Raw genomic sequence first — 18,485 nt, 5'->3', positions numbered from 1 at the left:
AATTTCCCCTCAAGATTATAATTTTAGTAAATAGTCTGCTACTTGCTTCAGGTTTTATTTTCATCCATGCGAATACATTTTTGCAGCTTCTCCTTCTGACACGCGCTCGTGATTCTACTACCCACGGCAACATTCTGCTGTCGCCAAGCGATTATTTGCACTTTAGAAAAAAAATCGTCTAGCTTTAACCTTCGCTTCAACAAAATTGTGATCTATCGATCGATTGTTAATAATTTGCCTTACCAATCACAATCATTAAGAATCTTGATAAAATTTCACTTGGCTGCCACTGATCCATACATTATGGCGTCGCCAAGCGGTTAATTTGCCCTTTGAATAATATTCGCCTCGCCTCAATCTTCCTTTGTATAAAATGGTGGCCCTGAGAAGAACCGATTAATTCCAAATAATGCATATTTCGAATCACTAACAGCTGTTGACGACGACCACACGATCCACTCCACGAATATAAATTGCTCAGCAACTCCGCCGATGCTAAGACCGCTCTCCGCGACATTTCAAATGAAATGCCTCGCGCGCGGGGGAAAGCAGTTTTCTTATAATCAATAAAGATGGATCATTGGTCCCGCCTCTTTGTTGAACGGTATGAGTGCAAATATTGTGCAACCGTAATACTCACCAAAGGGGCGTGGTTACAGGTTTAACAATTAGCAAAATGGTGGAAAGTTTCCGAATCTATTAATATAAGAAAATCTCGAAATCCGTTGAAAGATAAAGTCGCTATTACCGTTTGAAATCTTAAATTATTTCGTGACGGTCCTCAATTTGGAAATTTTCATTTTCCACCCTGTATCTGAGCTTCCCCCCCTTCCCCTTGACGTAGTTTGGTTTGTTTGGTGTAATAAGCATTACAGGCTCCGTTAACTTCCTGGCTATTTGTTTCACCCCCCAGGCCATTCATCTCCTCGGCACGGGTCGCTTGACACCTTGGGATTTAGGGTTAGGGACGTCATATTGACAGCTTCAGTGTTGTACCGAGCCTGGCGATATGACCGGATTTACATCGTTACGCACTACTTCATAGTATCCATATCCTAGCGCAACGGGAACAACGCTTAAATGAAAACAGTTGCTAGAAATCGCCACTGTACAGCTCACACGAATGACTGATGACCACGATTGTCTGATTACATCTTTAGTAAAATTCCAAGAAAAGTGATAATCACTGCATACATGATCCAAAGCGCCGTCGTCGTCATCGTCAATAAGAATCAGGTGCTGACAAGGTGTTTAAATATGTACATTCGATCGCTTACTCACTTTGGCTGCATCGGACCTAATTAGTTCTGCGTACGCTTCCAAATGCAGTTCCGTTCTGCGCCGTATGTCAATATCGGAAGACTCCGGACGGAATTCGACCACACCGACCACGTAGCTATCCTGACTGCTTTCGGTGTCTTCGGCTCCGTCAGATCTTCTCGCACGGTAACGAATCTGCAGAGTAAAGTGTGTTACGGGTCATTAGTATAAGATCAATAACGTTAGTTTTTGTATAGATTCAAGAAATTAGGAAATTGCAAAAATGCTTTGAAGTTGAGCATCGCTTCGTTACACGAATTAATTTGAATATACAGCGAGTGCAATTACTCACAGATAAGCCAACAGGCGCCACATGTGGCAGTGCAACTTACCTGTCGGGCCGGTTCGATGACTACGGTCTGACTCAGGAGGAACAGCAACACCCCATGCAGGCAGCCGATCCCATTCATTATCTCACGAGGCGCAGCGTAGATGTAACGGGATCTTCGCGCCACCACCTGTCTCTACCACTACCACTGTGCTATCGGAAGTAGCTGGATTTTCGGCACTTTATTCGGTTGAACATTGGATAATTGCTTGCTGGATGTTCGAAGCGTCCGGGCCAACTGCACATTATTTATTACATCGACCGTCGAATGGCGAAGGCCAGTGCAGCACTTTTGCTGTTGCTGCTGATGATGGTGCGGCGGCGCTCCCGACTACGGCTAGCCCGAATTTGTGCCTCGGTCATTCATGTGTTCCTATACGGTACGAAAACGTTTGTTGAGTCGTGATATTCTTCAGTTTGGGGGAGGCGGGGTCAAACTGATAAGCACAAGATCAGTGGGAAATTACTAATTTCTAGACAAAACTCCACTAGTAGCAAGTGTATAAAGTTATGTAATATTGATGAATATTGATCTAAAAGACCAAACAAATCTGCCACAAGCATATGAGATAGTACAAAACCAGGATCAAAACTATTCTTCTGTTACATGTTGATTGATCTATTCAGATTGACTATCTTACTTCATCTTCCCCCCATGTCTCACAGCGATATTTATATTACGTTATCATTTTTATTCAGCGCGGTTTTTTTCGCTTCCCTGATGTTCTTATCGTGTTTTGTTGAGCATTTCTTTACTTGTACAAACATCTACAAACTGACGCATATATACGTTGATATGAGCAACTTGTGTGTCTTTTGTAGTTCCGCTTGGAAGAAATATAGCGTTTATGCAGAATATTATTACTTGCTTCCTATATTTGATTACGGCTCACTTGTCCGGCGCGGCGAACAAGATGATCGATGATTGAAGCTGTTAACAATAATCTGGGATTTGAATGGGCACAGAATGAGAAAGCCGTGTGCCAGACGATTAATTTGTCAGACTCGAGCTGGACCAATATGTATGTTAATCTGTGAAGTGGGCGAGAATGATCGTATGCGATGATAAACGCTCGTCGTGAGTTTTCGAGGAGTAGGTGATTCAGATATTGCGTCTTATGACGAAATGTTTACATTCGCAATAGAATATATTTATAGACTCGTTTAATAGTCTACTCGTTTACTCTACCAGAATCTTGGAAAATGAAAGATTTGACGATTTGGTTACCTGATTACATGTTCACTGTGTTCGGTAGAAGGGCCTTATTTCACAAAAATCAGTAGCTCTACAACACCCACTATACGAAAGTATAGGTTTTTCTCGTTCACGTAAGTACATTTGCAAAATGTTTAATCGGGAACTATTTTTCCATACATTTTGGGCGGCGGGGGCTTAAGTCAAAATGGCTATCATCGTAACTAGAATCTCGGTCTAGAGGGGGGCCATGGTCCCAGCTGGTGGGGTGTATTTTTCTAAGTCGATGTAAGGCACTGCACGCATGGGTTGCAATAGAAAATGTTTGACTAAGTTTTATCGCTCATTCGTCCTGGAACTAACATTACGAAATTCGCCAAAAATACAACTGATACAATGCAACTGTGTAATCTAAGATTGAAGAATCCTTTTCGCATTGTTTATGAATGGAATCCGATGTGAGTGTATTTCTGAAAATTTTCAAGCATTTCCATGATTACTTAATGCATACAGTTTTTGGATTTTTTTAATACTCTTTATATGTGAAATTATTTCCATGAATTTTCGTCATAATCAATATAAGTAAGGTACCCCGGAGCAAGTGAAAATACGGGGTAAGGGGGTACAGATATGTTCCGTTTTTACCAACACGGTCCGAGCTACCAGTAGATAAAATCAGAACAGTGACAAAATCAGAATAATTTTCTTTGACGATTTTTTTTTTGCGAAAATTTGAGTAAGAATTATATATTGCTGGGAAAATGTTAGATTTTGAGGGTCTAACATTTTTAAATTTTAAGGGACTGTCCATAAACCACGTGAACATGCTAGTGGGAATCCATGGTTAGTGAAAAGAGACCAAACACCAAAGTTATTATACATAGGAAATGTATTTTGATCATCAATGGTGACTGGTTGAGGTTCCTGGCAAGTAAAGAGTGCATCAAGGGAACGTCCATAAAGTATGTCACGCAAAAATAACCATTTTCATTGTCCCAATTTTTTATGAAATTAAAAAAAATGATATGAGTAGTAACACTTCTAGAAACCCTCTCCCTTACACTAAAAGCGTGACGCAATTTATGGACGTTCCCTAAGATAAGGTGGCATCCGTTTATTGCATAATAATAAATTTGAAAATATTTGACCTCCTTAACCCTTTTTATGGGTCATATATGCCCAGCGTTTTAGATTGACTGTAAAAAATCACAGAAGAGAGCTAGGCCCCAAGTTGTTTGTGCTTATCAGGATGTCGGCTACCCAGGAAAAATACTGGAGGTCACGTTTGGCTATACCCTAAAGAAGATATCTATTCTACAATTTTGTTCAGGAGGCCAAAACTATACTGTCGCAGATCATATTATTTTGGAACTCGTCCGCTTTGCGGCGCTAGTGTATATGGGAATACTCGTTGGGTCAAATATTTCGGAATCCGTGAGATCTAGAAAGCTTCCGTCTTCTACAATTTTGTCCAGGATGCCAAAACCTGACTTTAGAACAAATGTAGAAGGGCTGAACACAACGTATACCTGAAATGTTTGGATCCGAGATGCTCAAGGTTCTCCAAAACTTTCTCGATTTCAGCCCACGGTATCTACCAGATCAACCTAGGTTTATGCAACGTCTTCATTACGGCATATACGTAATCTAGTCCAATAGGGACATGCGCATCATGTAAATCCAATTTTCTCAAATACGTGATGTTTAAGGTCGGAGGTGAACTAGCCTTGGGCTAAAAACCTCTTTAATAAAGATTTTAATAATAATAATAATGTTTAAGGTACTAAGGTAAATGCCCCCAAATTCAACCCAAAGTATCTACCAGACAACCTAGGCTTTCTTCAATGTCCAAACCATCGATATGTACCCAACCTGGTTCAATAAGCATATGCGCACCATGCAAACCCAATTTTCATGAATTCGAGATGTTCAAAGTACTCCAAAACATTCTCGAGTTCACCTCAAGGTATGAACCAAGTCAATCAATCAAGGAGTTTGCAATGTTCTTATCTTTGGCATATACTCAATATATCCAATAGGAATAATGTAAATCCAATTTACTGGAATACGAGGAGTTCATAGTACTCCAAAACGTTTTCGAATTCAGTTCAAAGTATATACTAGATCAATCATGACTTTTGCAATGTCCTTTTCGTCAGTATGTACCAAATCCAGGTAAAAAAGCATAGGATCCTAATTTCCATGAACATAAGATGTCCAAGAGGTCTTCTGTTAGCTTTATGAACATAGGCGTAGGATTGCTAATCCGGATATGGTGAGTTAGATCCGGTCCAGTCTATGTTTTTGGGTGGGAAACATTCTAAATTCCTTGGGTATAGCGTTTCCTTTGTACACACCCCACAAGATACGTACTCATGCAATGGCGGGCATAAAAAAGCTTTCAAATAATAACTAAGGAGGTGTTTGTGTCTAGAAATTTGGCTGCGGACTTTTTTTGTTGAGGCGTATGACCGACTTGTATGATTACATCAAACAAAACGACTTCCAGGATATTTTACCCACCCGTAAAAGCCTGCAATGGCTAGTACAAGTGATGATTGAAGTCATATGAGTGGACTCACTGCGATATCATATCTAACATCATTCATAAGTTGGATCATTGGATAGGTCAAAGTCGTTTTGAAAATTTTATATTAAGGTGATTATAGAATGAAGCCCGTGGTGAATTTCAAATTCACCACACGTTTATCTACATACATTTCCAAAAGCCCAAATCTGGCGTAATAGTTTTCGTACAGTGCCGAAACACAAATTATGATTGTTCAGCATAACTAAGCAAACGATCTACCATTATTTCAGCCACATACGCGCTCTGGTTGTTTCATCTCGTGCTCTTGACAAAAATATTGGGAAAGCACGCGGTATACAAAATGGCCGATTTCGGGCTTTATTCTATAATCACCTTAAAGTGATCTGAGATCCGAGACGTTTTGAAGAGATGTAGTACAGTCGGTATCGAGATGTGGAGCAGAAGTTCTTGGAAAATTGTTTGGAAGGAATATCAGAGTAACCGGGAAAATATTAAAAGGGTCTGTTCACAAATTACGTAACGCGAAAATCTGAGTTTTTGACCCCCTCCCTCCCCCTTGTAACAAAAAGTAACATTTTTGGCACCCCCTCCCTCCCCCATGTAAAGCGTAACTGTGAAAATTTTAAAGGTAGATTTTTTTTCTTCACTGTAGCATTTGGGTTTTGGTATTTTTTAAACACTGTTAGGGACGGCACATGATCAAAAATCAAGGATTTCAAAAATACAGCTAGTAGAAACGAAAATAGAATTTGCGATAATAACCATTTACCTATGTAGTTTAGCGGAACTGTGGTATCGAGAAATACAATATTCGCTTGGTATTTCACGCATATCAGTACCGCCATGTCAGCATGCTTGATTTCAATAAAGACTAATGTTCGATAACGATAAACAGCAATTACTTCAATCAGTGATTTGAAAAAAGACATTCAAATATATTTTTATTCGCGTTATGCGTAACATTTGGTAGTACCCACCCCCTCCCCCACCTTTTAGTGTAACAAAGTATAACGCAAGTTGGACCTCCCCCCTCCCCCCAAAAGCGTTACGTAATTTGTGAACAGACCCAAAGTAAAATATCGAGTCTAAGAACACCATGGAGGGTCCACTGCAGCTTATAAAAGAATTGAGTGATATCCTGTTGATGGGGCCCTCGTTAGCCGTGTGGTAAGACGCGCGGCTACAAAGCAAGACCATGCTGAGGGTGGCTGGGTTCGATTCCCGATGCCGGTCTAGGCAATTTTCGGATTGGAAATTGTCTCGACTTCCCTGGGCATAAAAGTATCATCGTGTTAGCCTCATGATATACAAATGTAAAAATGGTAACTTGGCTTAGAAACCTCGCAGTTAATAACTGTGGAAGTGCTTAATGAACACTAAGCTGCGAGGCGGCTCTGTCCCAGTGTGGGGATGTAATGCCAATAAGAAGAAGAAGATATCCTACCAGCTCGATTAGAGTTTCCATTTCCCGGCCATTTTCGTTGTCCCAGGATTCTGGATGAGCTTGTTCGTATATCCCGGGAAATCCCGGGATCCCGGGATTTTTCGATGTTTCCTTAGAAAACTTATTTTTTGATTTAAAAACGATTTTATTCAATGTTCAGGGGTAAAGTTCATATTTTAGAAAGGCCAGATAATACAGAGTTCAAATTGGAACTCAATTCAATTCTAATTTGAATCGATTCTTAAAAAAAAAACGTCTTCAAGGAGCAAATAATATTCTCACGTTTTTCTCGGAAGGTAGAGTACCCTGTTGGAATATATGATCGCCGTGTCCGAGAAGAAGAGTTCGCTGGCGGTTGAAGTCAGCTTGACTGTTTGCATTGTTTTGAATATGCATTGGGTTTAGACAGTTGTTGGGATTGCATTTAAAACCCTACACCCAACCGGCGGTTGCTAGATTTTCTAACAATTCTGTATAAAAATCTACCAAAACCTGTATAAGAACTGGGCATATGCGAAATTGTTAGATTCTTATGCAAAAAATGTAAGTTCTCAAACAAATATTGTTAGAAAAGCTTACAAAATTGTTAGATTCTTATACAATACTTGTATAAGAATCTAACAATTTCGCATATGCCCAGTTCTTATGCAGGTTTTGGTAGATTCTTATACAGAATTGTTAGAAAATCTAACATCCGCCGGTTGGGTGTAGTGACGAAAGATGGAAGATGCGCAGTAGAATCGTACTGGGCCCATAACCTATTGGAGATATGGAACCCCCTCTCAAAGAAAACACAATACTTGAGTATCCTCCAATCCATGGCAGACTACTAATTGATACTTTTGCCAAGAGCTGCAGCTTTTCCTAATCTTGAACAGATCGCTTCCTAATATTGATGTTAATCGTTAATTTATCGTTATTGCCGATAAAGTTAATTGTGTTCATCGTAATCGCTTTCTGCGATAAAAATGAATCAACTCAATTGTTTCCTCGGCAACATGCTGGGATCTAAGCTCTAAAACAATATTTGATGCAGCAACTTGCATTACTGCATTCTAGGCATAGAGTATCTGCACCGAGTAAAAATACTCTCAATGAATTGGTGAATTAATCTCGTCCCCCTATGATCAGTATGATTCGGTTAGGCTGAGGAATTTTGTCCTCACTGTTGATCATATTTGTTTTGCATCTTTGTTAATCATATTAAATTAAACAGTTAAGACATTAAAAATATTCTCAGATTATTTACTATGGAAATCTTTCCAATTCCAATTAAATTCCAATTAAATACAGGATTTAAATGCGATTCTGAATATTTGACGGTGATGCAATGCTTGAAATAGGTTTTGTAAAACCAACTTGAGAATATTTGTACTTTTAACTGTAGTATACGTTACAGTTAAGTCGATAACTATTGATAAATCATCGAGTACTTGATAACGATAACGTTAAATCAACGCTCACCTTATCGTCAACAAAACATCATCGTACAACCGTTATCGTTATCGAAGTTGGCGTTAAATTAACGACGATAATTTATCGATTAACAATCCTGGAACAGATTACGGTCCAGAAAGATTTCGGATCTTAAACATAGTGTCGATGGATTATCTACACGTAAAAAAATAACCTTAAATGTTATGGCAAAAAACCATTCGAAAAAACTTATACTCTTCATTATACCACCTAATGAATAATCCCTAATATAATAATCCCTAAAAAGCTAATAACATTCATAAGTTAATGAAAAGTATAAGTTTCGGAATGTATGTGACTAATGCGATGTATAAGTTTTTTCTTATACATATCATTACGCGCCTGCTTCGGCAAAAAAGAATTAGAAATCTTAATAATATATAACATTTTTTTTACGTGTACAGAAACGTTATCGCAGTCCGGGATCCATGGATCTGGCGCATAAGTCTGGTGGCATCGTGGCATAGTGGGATCATGTATGCATGCCACATCACAAAGAACCTTGGCTCCGTATACATGCCTGAACCTACCAAATAAACGAACTTGGAAAAAAATCATGTCTGATGGAGGTATAAAAATATGATATGAGTTTATCACCTCAGTTGGGTTTCGCGTTCAAAACAAATAACTTTTGTAAGAAGAAAAATAACAATCCCGGGATGGAAACTCTAAGCTCGATGAAACTGCTGGGATGTTTAGTGATGCACGGATATATCACTTAGGACTTGGTTGATCGGGTAGATCGCATGTTCGGAACTCCAGGACGTTTTGGAGAACAGAACACGCTTGTAGTAGCTTGTAAAAGTAATGTGTATCATTCTATCGGCTCGACGGACCTGTTGGGATGTTCAACGATGCACAGATATATCGTTCAGGACTTGGCTGATCGAGTAAATCACATGATTTGAACTCAAGGACGTTTTGAAGAAACGAAAAGGCCTGTTGTTGCGTGTAAAAGTAATGAGTGAAATCCTATCGATTCAATGTACCTGCTCAGATGTTCAACAATGCACGAATACGTCGTCCAAGGCTTAGTTGATCGGGTATATCACATGTTCTGAATATTGTCACTTTATTTCGATAAAAGGCAAACGGTGAAGAGAATCCTCTCTTATTAGTTACGGCCTTATTACCGCTAGTGCTTGAAATATTATAAATACAACATTTGGCCAAAAACTAACCCAAGTTATTTTATTTTAAAAGCTAAATTCCTTTTAAAAAAATGATTGAATTTTTTGTTGATAAAAACGGAATAATTTTGTTGACGAAATCGGAGCGTGACAAAATCGGAACATATCTGTACTATGGTTGTCGATCAATCGATGCATGTTTCTAAAGGCACCAATGTTGCAGAAATATGAAGCAGACCTATCAACAAATTCATCCGACACAAAAAAACTTGGAGTCAAAACCATTTGAGGCATCATACTAATGCTATTGCTTGATCATGACTTCGAACTACCGGGAAAATCTATTGCTTTTATTTTAATTCAATGGATTTCCAACAAAATAGTCGTTCCTAAATTTATCATTGATGTAGAAAGCGAATATTTTGAGCAATTAAATAATTGTGTGACATCGAACACGATTTAAAAGTTTTAATTTAAGCCAAAATTTTGCTATTTTCACTTTCCCTTGACCTCAAAGACCCAGGACGAACGGATTTTTTTCAAATGGCTCGCATTCAGCACCTGATCATCGGAATTCCTCGCGGTTTCATTTGTGCTCAATGGGAATAGCTATATTTTTGCCCCGATACATTTTAAGACCGAAATTCCTGTTCAGGTCCGAGTTATTGCTAAAAAAAAGTGTGCGCGGGGGTCTTTTTCCCTGTAATTCGAACATCAACTCAATGTTCTGGCCATGTTTACGTCTGGAATATACAAAACATATTTGACAAAAATTCTAGTCGATTTCGATAGTTTCATCATTTGAATAGGACAATACAATACAATGAAACATGCCTGCGGGTATTGACATGCAGCTATACAAGCTTTACAAATCAGGAGTTTTTAAATTTCATTTTCAATTGAATGTGATCTTCTGAAATTCTTACCAGGGCTGGATTAAGCGGTCAAAATGGGTGACAGCAGCGCCATGACACCAATTTCAATGAATCTGGCCATGCGACTGCTCAAACTTCATGAAAACACAGTTTCTAAAATTTCGACCAGGGTCGGATTCAGGGGTCAAAATGAGGAAAGCTGGGGATATAACACCAATTACAATAAAACTGGGCACGCGACTGCTCAAACTTCAAGAAAACACATCAGGAGCTCAATGAATTCTGTTTGCAATTGAAATTAACCTTCCCTAAATTTCGGTCGGATTCAGAGGTCAAAATGCGGAGATCAGCACCAATTACAATGAAAATGGGTTGCTCAAACTTCATGAAAATACATAAGGAGCTCAAAATATGCTATTTGAACTTGAAATTAACTTTCTGAAATTTCGACCAGGGGCGGGTTCAAGGGTGACATTCTGGCGAATTCTGTTGTTGATTTCATTTACGGTATAATTTCTGTATAAATTTTTGGTGGAATCCCTGGAAAAATTCTTTGAAATTTTCACAAGAAATTATTCGAAACTTTCACGGAATATATTATGGAATTTACATAAGAAATTCGAAGATTTTTCGCGAAATTCTCAAGAATGTTTACTGAAAATTTTGCGGAATTTCCACGGTACAATTTTTCAGACGCGACGCGCAACGCGCTATAGTGAGCCAGCATTTACTGTTAGTTGTGGATTAGGTTTAAAAAATTTTGAAACTTAGAGGAAATAGTATCATGCACTAATATTCATGTGTTTTTAAACTACTATAAAATTACGATTCAGAAGACCTAAAAAAATTGCTCCCCCTTCTCGAAATCCTGGCTACGCCCATGTCGTTGGCGGTTTCTTGTGGGAAACTCTGACGGATTCTTGAGCATCGCTGGCGGATTCCTGTGGGCATCGCTGGAGGTTTCCTGTGGGCATTGTTGGCGGATTCTTGTGAGCATCGTGGCGGATTACTCTGGGTATTTGTGACAGATTCCTGTGGGCATCGTTGGTGAGTTCCTGTCAGCATCCTGCGGACACCGCTGGCAGATTCTTGTGGGCATCGCAGGCGCATTTCTGGATTCTTGTCGACATCCCTGGTAGATTCCTGGCATTCATGTGGGCATCGTGCGGGAATTGGTGGCAATTTTCTGTGTGAAACTTTCACGCATTCTTGTGCATATCGCTGGTGTTGGCAACTCCAACTCGGATTCCTGTGGGCATCGTTGGTGAATTCTTGTCAGCATCCTGCGGGCATCGCTGGCAGATTCTTGTGGGCATCGCTGGCGCATTTCTGTGAGCACCGTTGGCGGATTCTTGTGATAAATTCTGACTGATTCCTAAGGACGTCGCTGGCGGATTCTGGTCGGCATCGCTGGTGGATTCCTGGCATTCCTGTGGGCAGCATGCAGAACTCGCTGGTAGATTCTTGTGTGTCAAATTTCTGTGAGCATCATTGGCGGTTTCCTGTGGGCAACTCTGATGGACATCGCTGGCAAATTCATATGACCATCGTTTGAAGATTCCAGTGAGCAACTTTGACGGATTCTTGTGGGAAACTTTGACGGATTCCTGTGGACATCGCTGGTGGATTCTTGTCGGCATCGCTGGTGGATTCCTGTGGGCATTGCTGGCGGATTCTTGTGGGCATCGCTGGCGGTTTACTCTTGGTATTTGTGACAGATTCCTGTGGGCATCGTTGGTGAATTCCTGTCAGCATCCTGCGGACACCGCTGGCAGATTCTTGTGGGCATCGCAGGCGCATTTCTGGATTCTTGTCGACATCCCTGGTAGATTCCTGGCATTCATGTGGGCATCGTGCGGGCATTGGTGGCAATTTTCTGTGTGAAACTCTGACGGATTCTTGTGCATATCGCTGGTGTTGGCAACTCCAACTCGGATTCCTGTGGGCATCGTTGGTAAATTCCTGTCAGCATCCTGCGGGCATCGTTGGCGGATTCTTGTGGGCATTTCTGTGAGCACCGTTGGCGGATTCTTGTGACTGACTGATTCCTGAGGACGTCGCTGGCGGATTCTGGTCGGCATCGCTGGTGTATTCTGGTCGGCAACGCTGGTGGACTCCTGGCATTCCTGTGGGCAGCGTGCAGAACTTGCTGGTACATTCTTGCGGGCCTCACTGTCAAATTTCTGTGAGCATCATTGGCGGTTTCCTGTGGGCAACTCTAATGGACATCGCTGGCAAACCCATGTGACCGTCGTTTGAAGATTCCGGTGAGCAGCTTTGACGGATTCTTGTGGGAAACTCTGACGGATTCCTGTGTACATCGCTGGCAGATTCATGTAGGCATCGCTATTTGTCGATCTTATTCAGCATCACATGCTTCATATTCTACCTTAGTCGGGCAAATGTACTCTTCGAAAGAAAGGATAATATCTTCCCTTTCCTTATACTAAGCAAATGCCTAAATTAAAAGAAGGAATCATATCCTCTCTTGCCTCCTATCTCCCCTTACCTCAAACAAAGCAATTGCCTGAATTGAAAGAAGGAGCCATATTCTCTTTTGCCATCTGCCAGGAAACTGCATTCCTTGAACAAAGGGTTCATAACTCCTCTTGCGGTAAAACGAGCAAAAAAATAAATCGAAAGAAGGAGTCATATCCTTTTTTGCCTTTGCCGGGAAAATGCATCCTGCAAAAAGGGATCACATCTTCCCTTGCCTTAAATCGAGTAAATGCCTGAATTGAAAGAAGGAGTCATATCCTCTCTTGCCTTCTGCCGGGAAAATGGACCCGTTGAAAGAAGGGATCATGTTTTCAGTTGCCTAAAATTGAGCATATCCCAGATGAGTTTGGTTTTGTGAGCATATCCCAGTGAATGAGTTCGTGGAAAATTATCAAGCCGGCTTCGTTGACGGGCGCTCGACGACGGATAAGATCTTTACTGTACGGCAAATCTTTTAAAAATGCCGTGCTGTTTGAAGATTTCAAGACGGCATTCGATAGTATAGACCACGTGGAGCTACGGAAATCATGGACGAGAACAGCAACGATTGATGGTGTGCAAAATGGTAAGAATATTTCGGGCGAACACTACAGTTCGGATTAAGGCGATGGATTTTCATGCCTACCTCAATATTTCGCTAGAAAGAGCCATGCGGAGAACCTGGTGCAATAGCCGGGGTACGATTTTCAACAGATCCAGTTCCAATTTTTTCGGTTCGTGGATGATATAGACATTGTCGGCCGAATATTTAAAAATGTGGCAGAAATGTACGCACACCGAAGCAACAAAAATTGGACTGGTGGTGAATGCATCGAAGACAAAGTACATGCTAGTGGGCTGAACCGAGCGTGACGGGGTCCACCTGGGAAGCAGTGTTACGATAGACGGGGATACCTTCGAGGTGGTCGAGGAATTCTTTCTAAAAGCTGATAATAATGTTAGTCACCAGCACCAAATGTATCATGTATGGAACGCTCAAAAGACTGGTGGTCCTCTACGTAGGTGTCAGGCCATTTCGCCGAAGGTCATTAGGCCGAACGGTCATTGGACCAAATGGCCATTAGGCCGAATTAGCAAAAATAAGCAAAAAGTGAAAAATGGGAAGTTCTTTCTTCACCTGGCCCCTTCTTCCTTCTCCCTTCTTTTTTCCTTCTCTTTCTTTCTTCTTCCTTCTTCTTTAATCCATCTTTCTTTTTCTTTCTGTCTTGTTGCTTCTTTCTTCCTCCTTTTTTCTTCTTAATTTTCCTTCTTCGGCTTTTTCTTTCTTCTATACTCTTCCTTTTTCCTTATTCCTTATTCTTTCTTCCTTCCTTCTTCTTCCCTCTTCCTTCTATCTTCTTGTTTCTTCCATTTCCTTCTACTTTCTTCTTTTTTACGTTTCCTTCCTTCTTTCTTCTTCTTTCTTCCTTCTTTCTTCTTTATTCGTCTTTCTTCCTTCTAACTTCTTTCTTCTTCCTCTTCCTATTTCCTTCTTTCTTTTTCCTCTTCCTTCTTCCTTCTTTCTTCTTCTCTCTTTTTTCTTCTTTCTTCCTTCTTCCTCCTTGTTTCTTCCTTCTTCATTCTTACTTCTTCCTCCTTTTTCTTTTCTTCTTCTTCCGTTCTACTTATTCCTCACTTCACACTACTCACTTCTCACTCCCCAGTTCTCATTCTTCCTAATGACCATTCGGTCTAATGGCCTTCTGCCTTATGATATTCGGCCTAATGACCCAGCATCCTCTACGTATTTGATATTTAGACCATGCTCGAGGAGGACTTGATAAAACTCGGGGTATTCAAGAGACGCGTGCTTAGGACCATCTTTGGTGGTGTGCATTGTGCAAGATAACGTTGTGTGGCGACGAAGAATGAACCACGAGCTCGCCCTACTCTACCGTAAAACCAGCTGGAAAGGTTTTATGAGCAGGGCATAGTGCAAGAATGCCGGACAGCAACCCTGAAAAGATCGTGTTCACTTCCGATTCAGCAAAAACAAATTTCAACTCGGAGTTTGATTTACTATTTTAACGAACACATAAAAACAATCATACCAAAATAATATTAAATAATTCCAATTTAAATTAAAAAATAACTAAAAATATCTTAAAATCAGTCGATTTTGCTTTTGAAAATCATAACTCTGAGTGGGATAAACGAAATTCATTGCAGCAACAACTGATTGAAAGCTACCCCATCCTGTACATTTGTCTAAAATGATTTTCTTTATGTAATGTATATGTTATTCTTCTTCTTCAATGGCTCCCCACTTCAACTGGGACTTGGCCAGCTTTTCAACTTTTAGTATTCTATTAGCATTTCCTCAGTTATAATTTGAAAGCTTTTCTATGCCCACTATTGTATGCGTATCTTGTGTGGCAAGGACAATGGATACATTATGCCCAGGTTGCCGAGAAAGTTTCCAGCGTGAAAACATCCTAGACCGGGCCGAGAATCGAACTCGCCATCTCCGTATTGGCAATTACAATGTATAAATATGAGACTTTTGAGACGAAATTATGGCAAAGCTGCCCATTTGAGCAAAAATGTAAAAAAGTCTTTTCTAGAAGGGGCCAGTTTGAACTCCGCCCTGAAAAATCTGAAAAATAGAAACCGCTCTAATTATAAAAATACAGTCTATGAGATGTGTATTCATCACATTTTACACGCTCAAATCAAAAATTGGCATTTTGGTAGTTTTGGTCTTTCCTTTATATCGGGCTGTCCTATTGTGAAATGGAAGGCAACTTCGATGACGTAAATTTCTATGCTATATACTTTTTATAATAAACGCTGGAAAGGAAACACTACAACAAGGTGGAATAAGTTATTTGTTTCTGTGAATAAAATCATGTTTAGACTGCAAGTGGAGTGTGAATTGTTCAAATTGCTTTCTGCAAATCTACCGCCGCCAAATGCAACACATTAAAAATATGTTTTTACACCTTCGCTCCCCCATTACGCATTACGATCGTCGTACGACGCACGACCCACACCGACGATAACTTGATCGCCCACTTCCGAAAAATGCAATGAGCATCAATAAAAATGTTTGCTTTTATGGAAAGTTCGCACTACGTCCAGTCCATCGCCGCCGGTGGTGTTCCTAATGGATTTGCTCACCTCCCATTTGGTTAATTAGTATGTGCGTGAGCATGGCAATTTAATTTTATTACTGTTTTTTTTTTCACGGCCGGAAATGGTCAATGGTTAGCTTCTATTCATTTGGGTAGTCTACTTCTTATTCTCGGTTTTTGGGCTCGATTATATTGTACGATAATCACCCTAGGTGGTACTTTGCAGAATATCTCTTATTGTCAATCTAACCTTCCGTCGTGGATATCGGAAATAATTTCTAAATTGAAATCCCATACTAATACATACACGAATAATGTGAAGAATAATTAGATTTGAACGAATATACTCCATAATAATTTTATAATTTTATTAGATGAATGAATCTTTTAATTTATATTAATCAATTTGTAAACGAGTGTGTATTAAACCCTTCTCTCTTCTCTACTCAATGACTAACCAAGTTATATGTTATACACCATAGTTTAGTGAGAATTACACATTTGTCATGTTTTGAGGTATCCGAATCATGTGTTGGGGTTATTGAATTTCCAGAACCTGGACCTTTCTTATGGTTTACACCGATTGTCTAAATTTCAAAAATCAAATAAAAACTAATGTCAAAACCTTTGTAAGTATCAAGAAAATGCGGATGATCATTGATTATTTTGGGGATAAAAATGGAAGTGTAACTAAAACTTTGAAATTGTAATGAAGATTACTTTTTATATAAAACAACAATTTTTTATGTATCTTTATGATGTGATTTTTAAATTTGTGTAAAGTTTATAACTTCATAAAACAACTAGTTTTGGTTGATAAGTATACGCCCTGAAACAAATTTTGTGTATGAAATCTGCAAGGTTTTAATACGTGAAATGTAAGCTTTCATACAGATATTACATTAAAATAATACAAAATTGTTATATGCAATGAATGTATTAAAATTGTATACAGTTTTTGTAAGGTTCTTGTGCAGAACTGTATTGCATTTCGCAAAAATCTGATTCCACTGGTTGGGTGTAGAAATATTGTTGAATCTAATTCGGGTTAACGTCAGTAAAGGTTTTTTTTACCATTGATGAATTAGATTGTGGAAAATATCTTTACCCACTCTTGGAACGCAGAGGTCATATTGCGGAATTGGACAGAATGTCCGTTAACTTCGCTAGAAACAGATCTATTTTTGCATTATTTGCTTCTTTCCGTGACCATCATCTACGAGAAAGACATTCGCTGGTCAGTGCACCGTCGCCGTTCCCGCCCCAGTCCAGTGCATAAACAGTCCACGCAAGGTCGCCGAGTGGTGCACGCGCGTGTCCATCGACTGGCTGTCGCGCTACACAACAACATTCTCCTTTGCGTCATCATCAGTGGCAATGGCAAGGCAATGGCCAAAACGCATTGTTCTGGGGGTGTTCGTTAACAGACCGTCGTCCCCGTCAGCATCAGGTTGGTTGTTTTTCTGTTTCAAAATGCACCAATTTTCGCTTTGCATCATTCAATTTACACACATTTACATTTCCAGCATATGGAACTTGCGGGTTAAGCTGCTGAAGCGAGTGCAATGTGAGGATGAGGAAATCCATTTGTCGCTAAAAAAAACGAAAACGTAACACATCTCTCGCTACCCAGCGAGATGTCATGCAAAAAGACACGAAGTTTTAATAAGCAATACATAGGTATCTGGGTAAACTAAGTTGCAATTGCAGTTGCAGACTGCTTGAAGACGAATGGAAAGTATCCTTCTCAACGTATCTTTGTTTTGTTTGTTTGATAAGATGACGAGAACAGTAAAAATACGTTACACATCATTACACATATATTTTTTGCTATGCAATTAAATAGGTATGTATACATATAGTATTGTGGAGTTGGCCTTCTACTATGCAGCCGGGCACACATGAAGTAGGAACCTATAAATGAAAGGATAATTGAATCATTTGGGTCTAGGAGGTGAGAATGGGTCATCGCTCTTACTGGCAGTCTGGAGGTCGTGGAGCAAAATCGTTCAACAAGGTTTCTTACATTTTAGTCTTCCTGACCTCAGATAGATTCAATCTATTCTACACGCATTCTAAGTAGCTGAAACAGTGATCAATTCTCACTCCATTTGACATATTATCACCCCCGACGACGGTATTTCAACGAAAAATTTTACGGATTTTGGAAGGAATTTCTTTGGATTTCTAAAGGATTTTTTTTTATTGTTCATGAAAAATTCTCAGGAAATTCAACGGAAAATGTTCGTGTGCGTTTTGTCGAAATTAATTCGGCAAACAGCCATTTAGCCGAATTGAACGTTTGACCGAACAGTTTATTATGTCGAAAACGGTTCGATCGAAAATGTAATTCGGCCGAATGCCACTTCGGTCGAAAGTACCAAACGGCCGAACTGTTAGGGTGCTGCCAATATACCACGTGAACAGGTTTTTGTCAGTTTTAGATACCCCCCTCCCCCAGCGTGGACAATTGCTCATATACATTTTCAAAAATTTGTTTGAACCGTGGACATTAACATGAGGGGTGTCATTCCCCTTGAACTGTCCACGTAGTATATGGACAGCCTCTTTTCCGGAAGAGCCATCTGTTCTTATAGGTCTTCGTCTGAAATGG

General features: G+C 39.8%; 1 protein-coding gene across 5 annotated transcripts in view; it reads right to left on the bottom strand.

The window, feature by feature from the left end:
• LOC134225633 (vanin-like protein 2) overlaps positions 1-18,485 on the bottom strand; it is a 121,342-nt gene that overhangs the window by 14,751 nt on the left and 88,106 nt on the right. For all 5 annotated transcript variants that reach the window (XM_062705868.1, XM_062705869.1, XM_062705867.1 and 2 more), the window contains 2 exons: positions 1,653-2,021; positions 1,282-1,455 (listed from right to left, as the gene is read on the bottom strand). In XM_062705868.1, the coding sequence (XP_062561852.1) occupies positions 1,282-1,455; positions 1,653-1,730 (252 nt within the window). In that variant the 5' untranslated portion in view covers positions 1,731-2,021. The remainder of the gene's footprint in view (positions 1-1,281; positions 1,456-1,652; positions 2,022-18,485) is intronic.

This window comes from Armigeres subalbatus, chromosome 3 (assembly GCF_024139115.2).
Source record: "Armigeres subalbatus isolate Guangzhou_Male chromosome 3, GZ_Asu_2, whole genome shotgun sequence".
NCBI lineage: Eukaryota > Metazoa > Arthropoda > Insecta > Diptera > Culicidae > Armigeres > Armigeres subalbatus.
The sequence above is the reverse complement of the archived record's forward strand: the minus strand, read 5'-3'. Positions and strand labels throughout refer to the sequence as shown.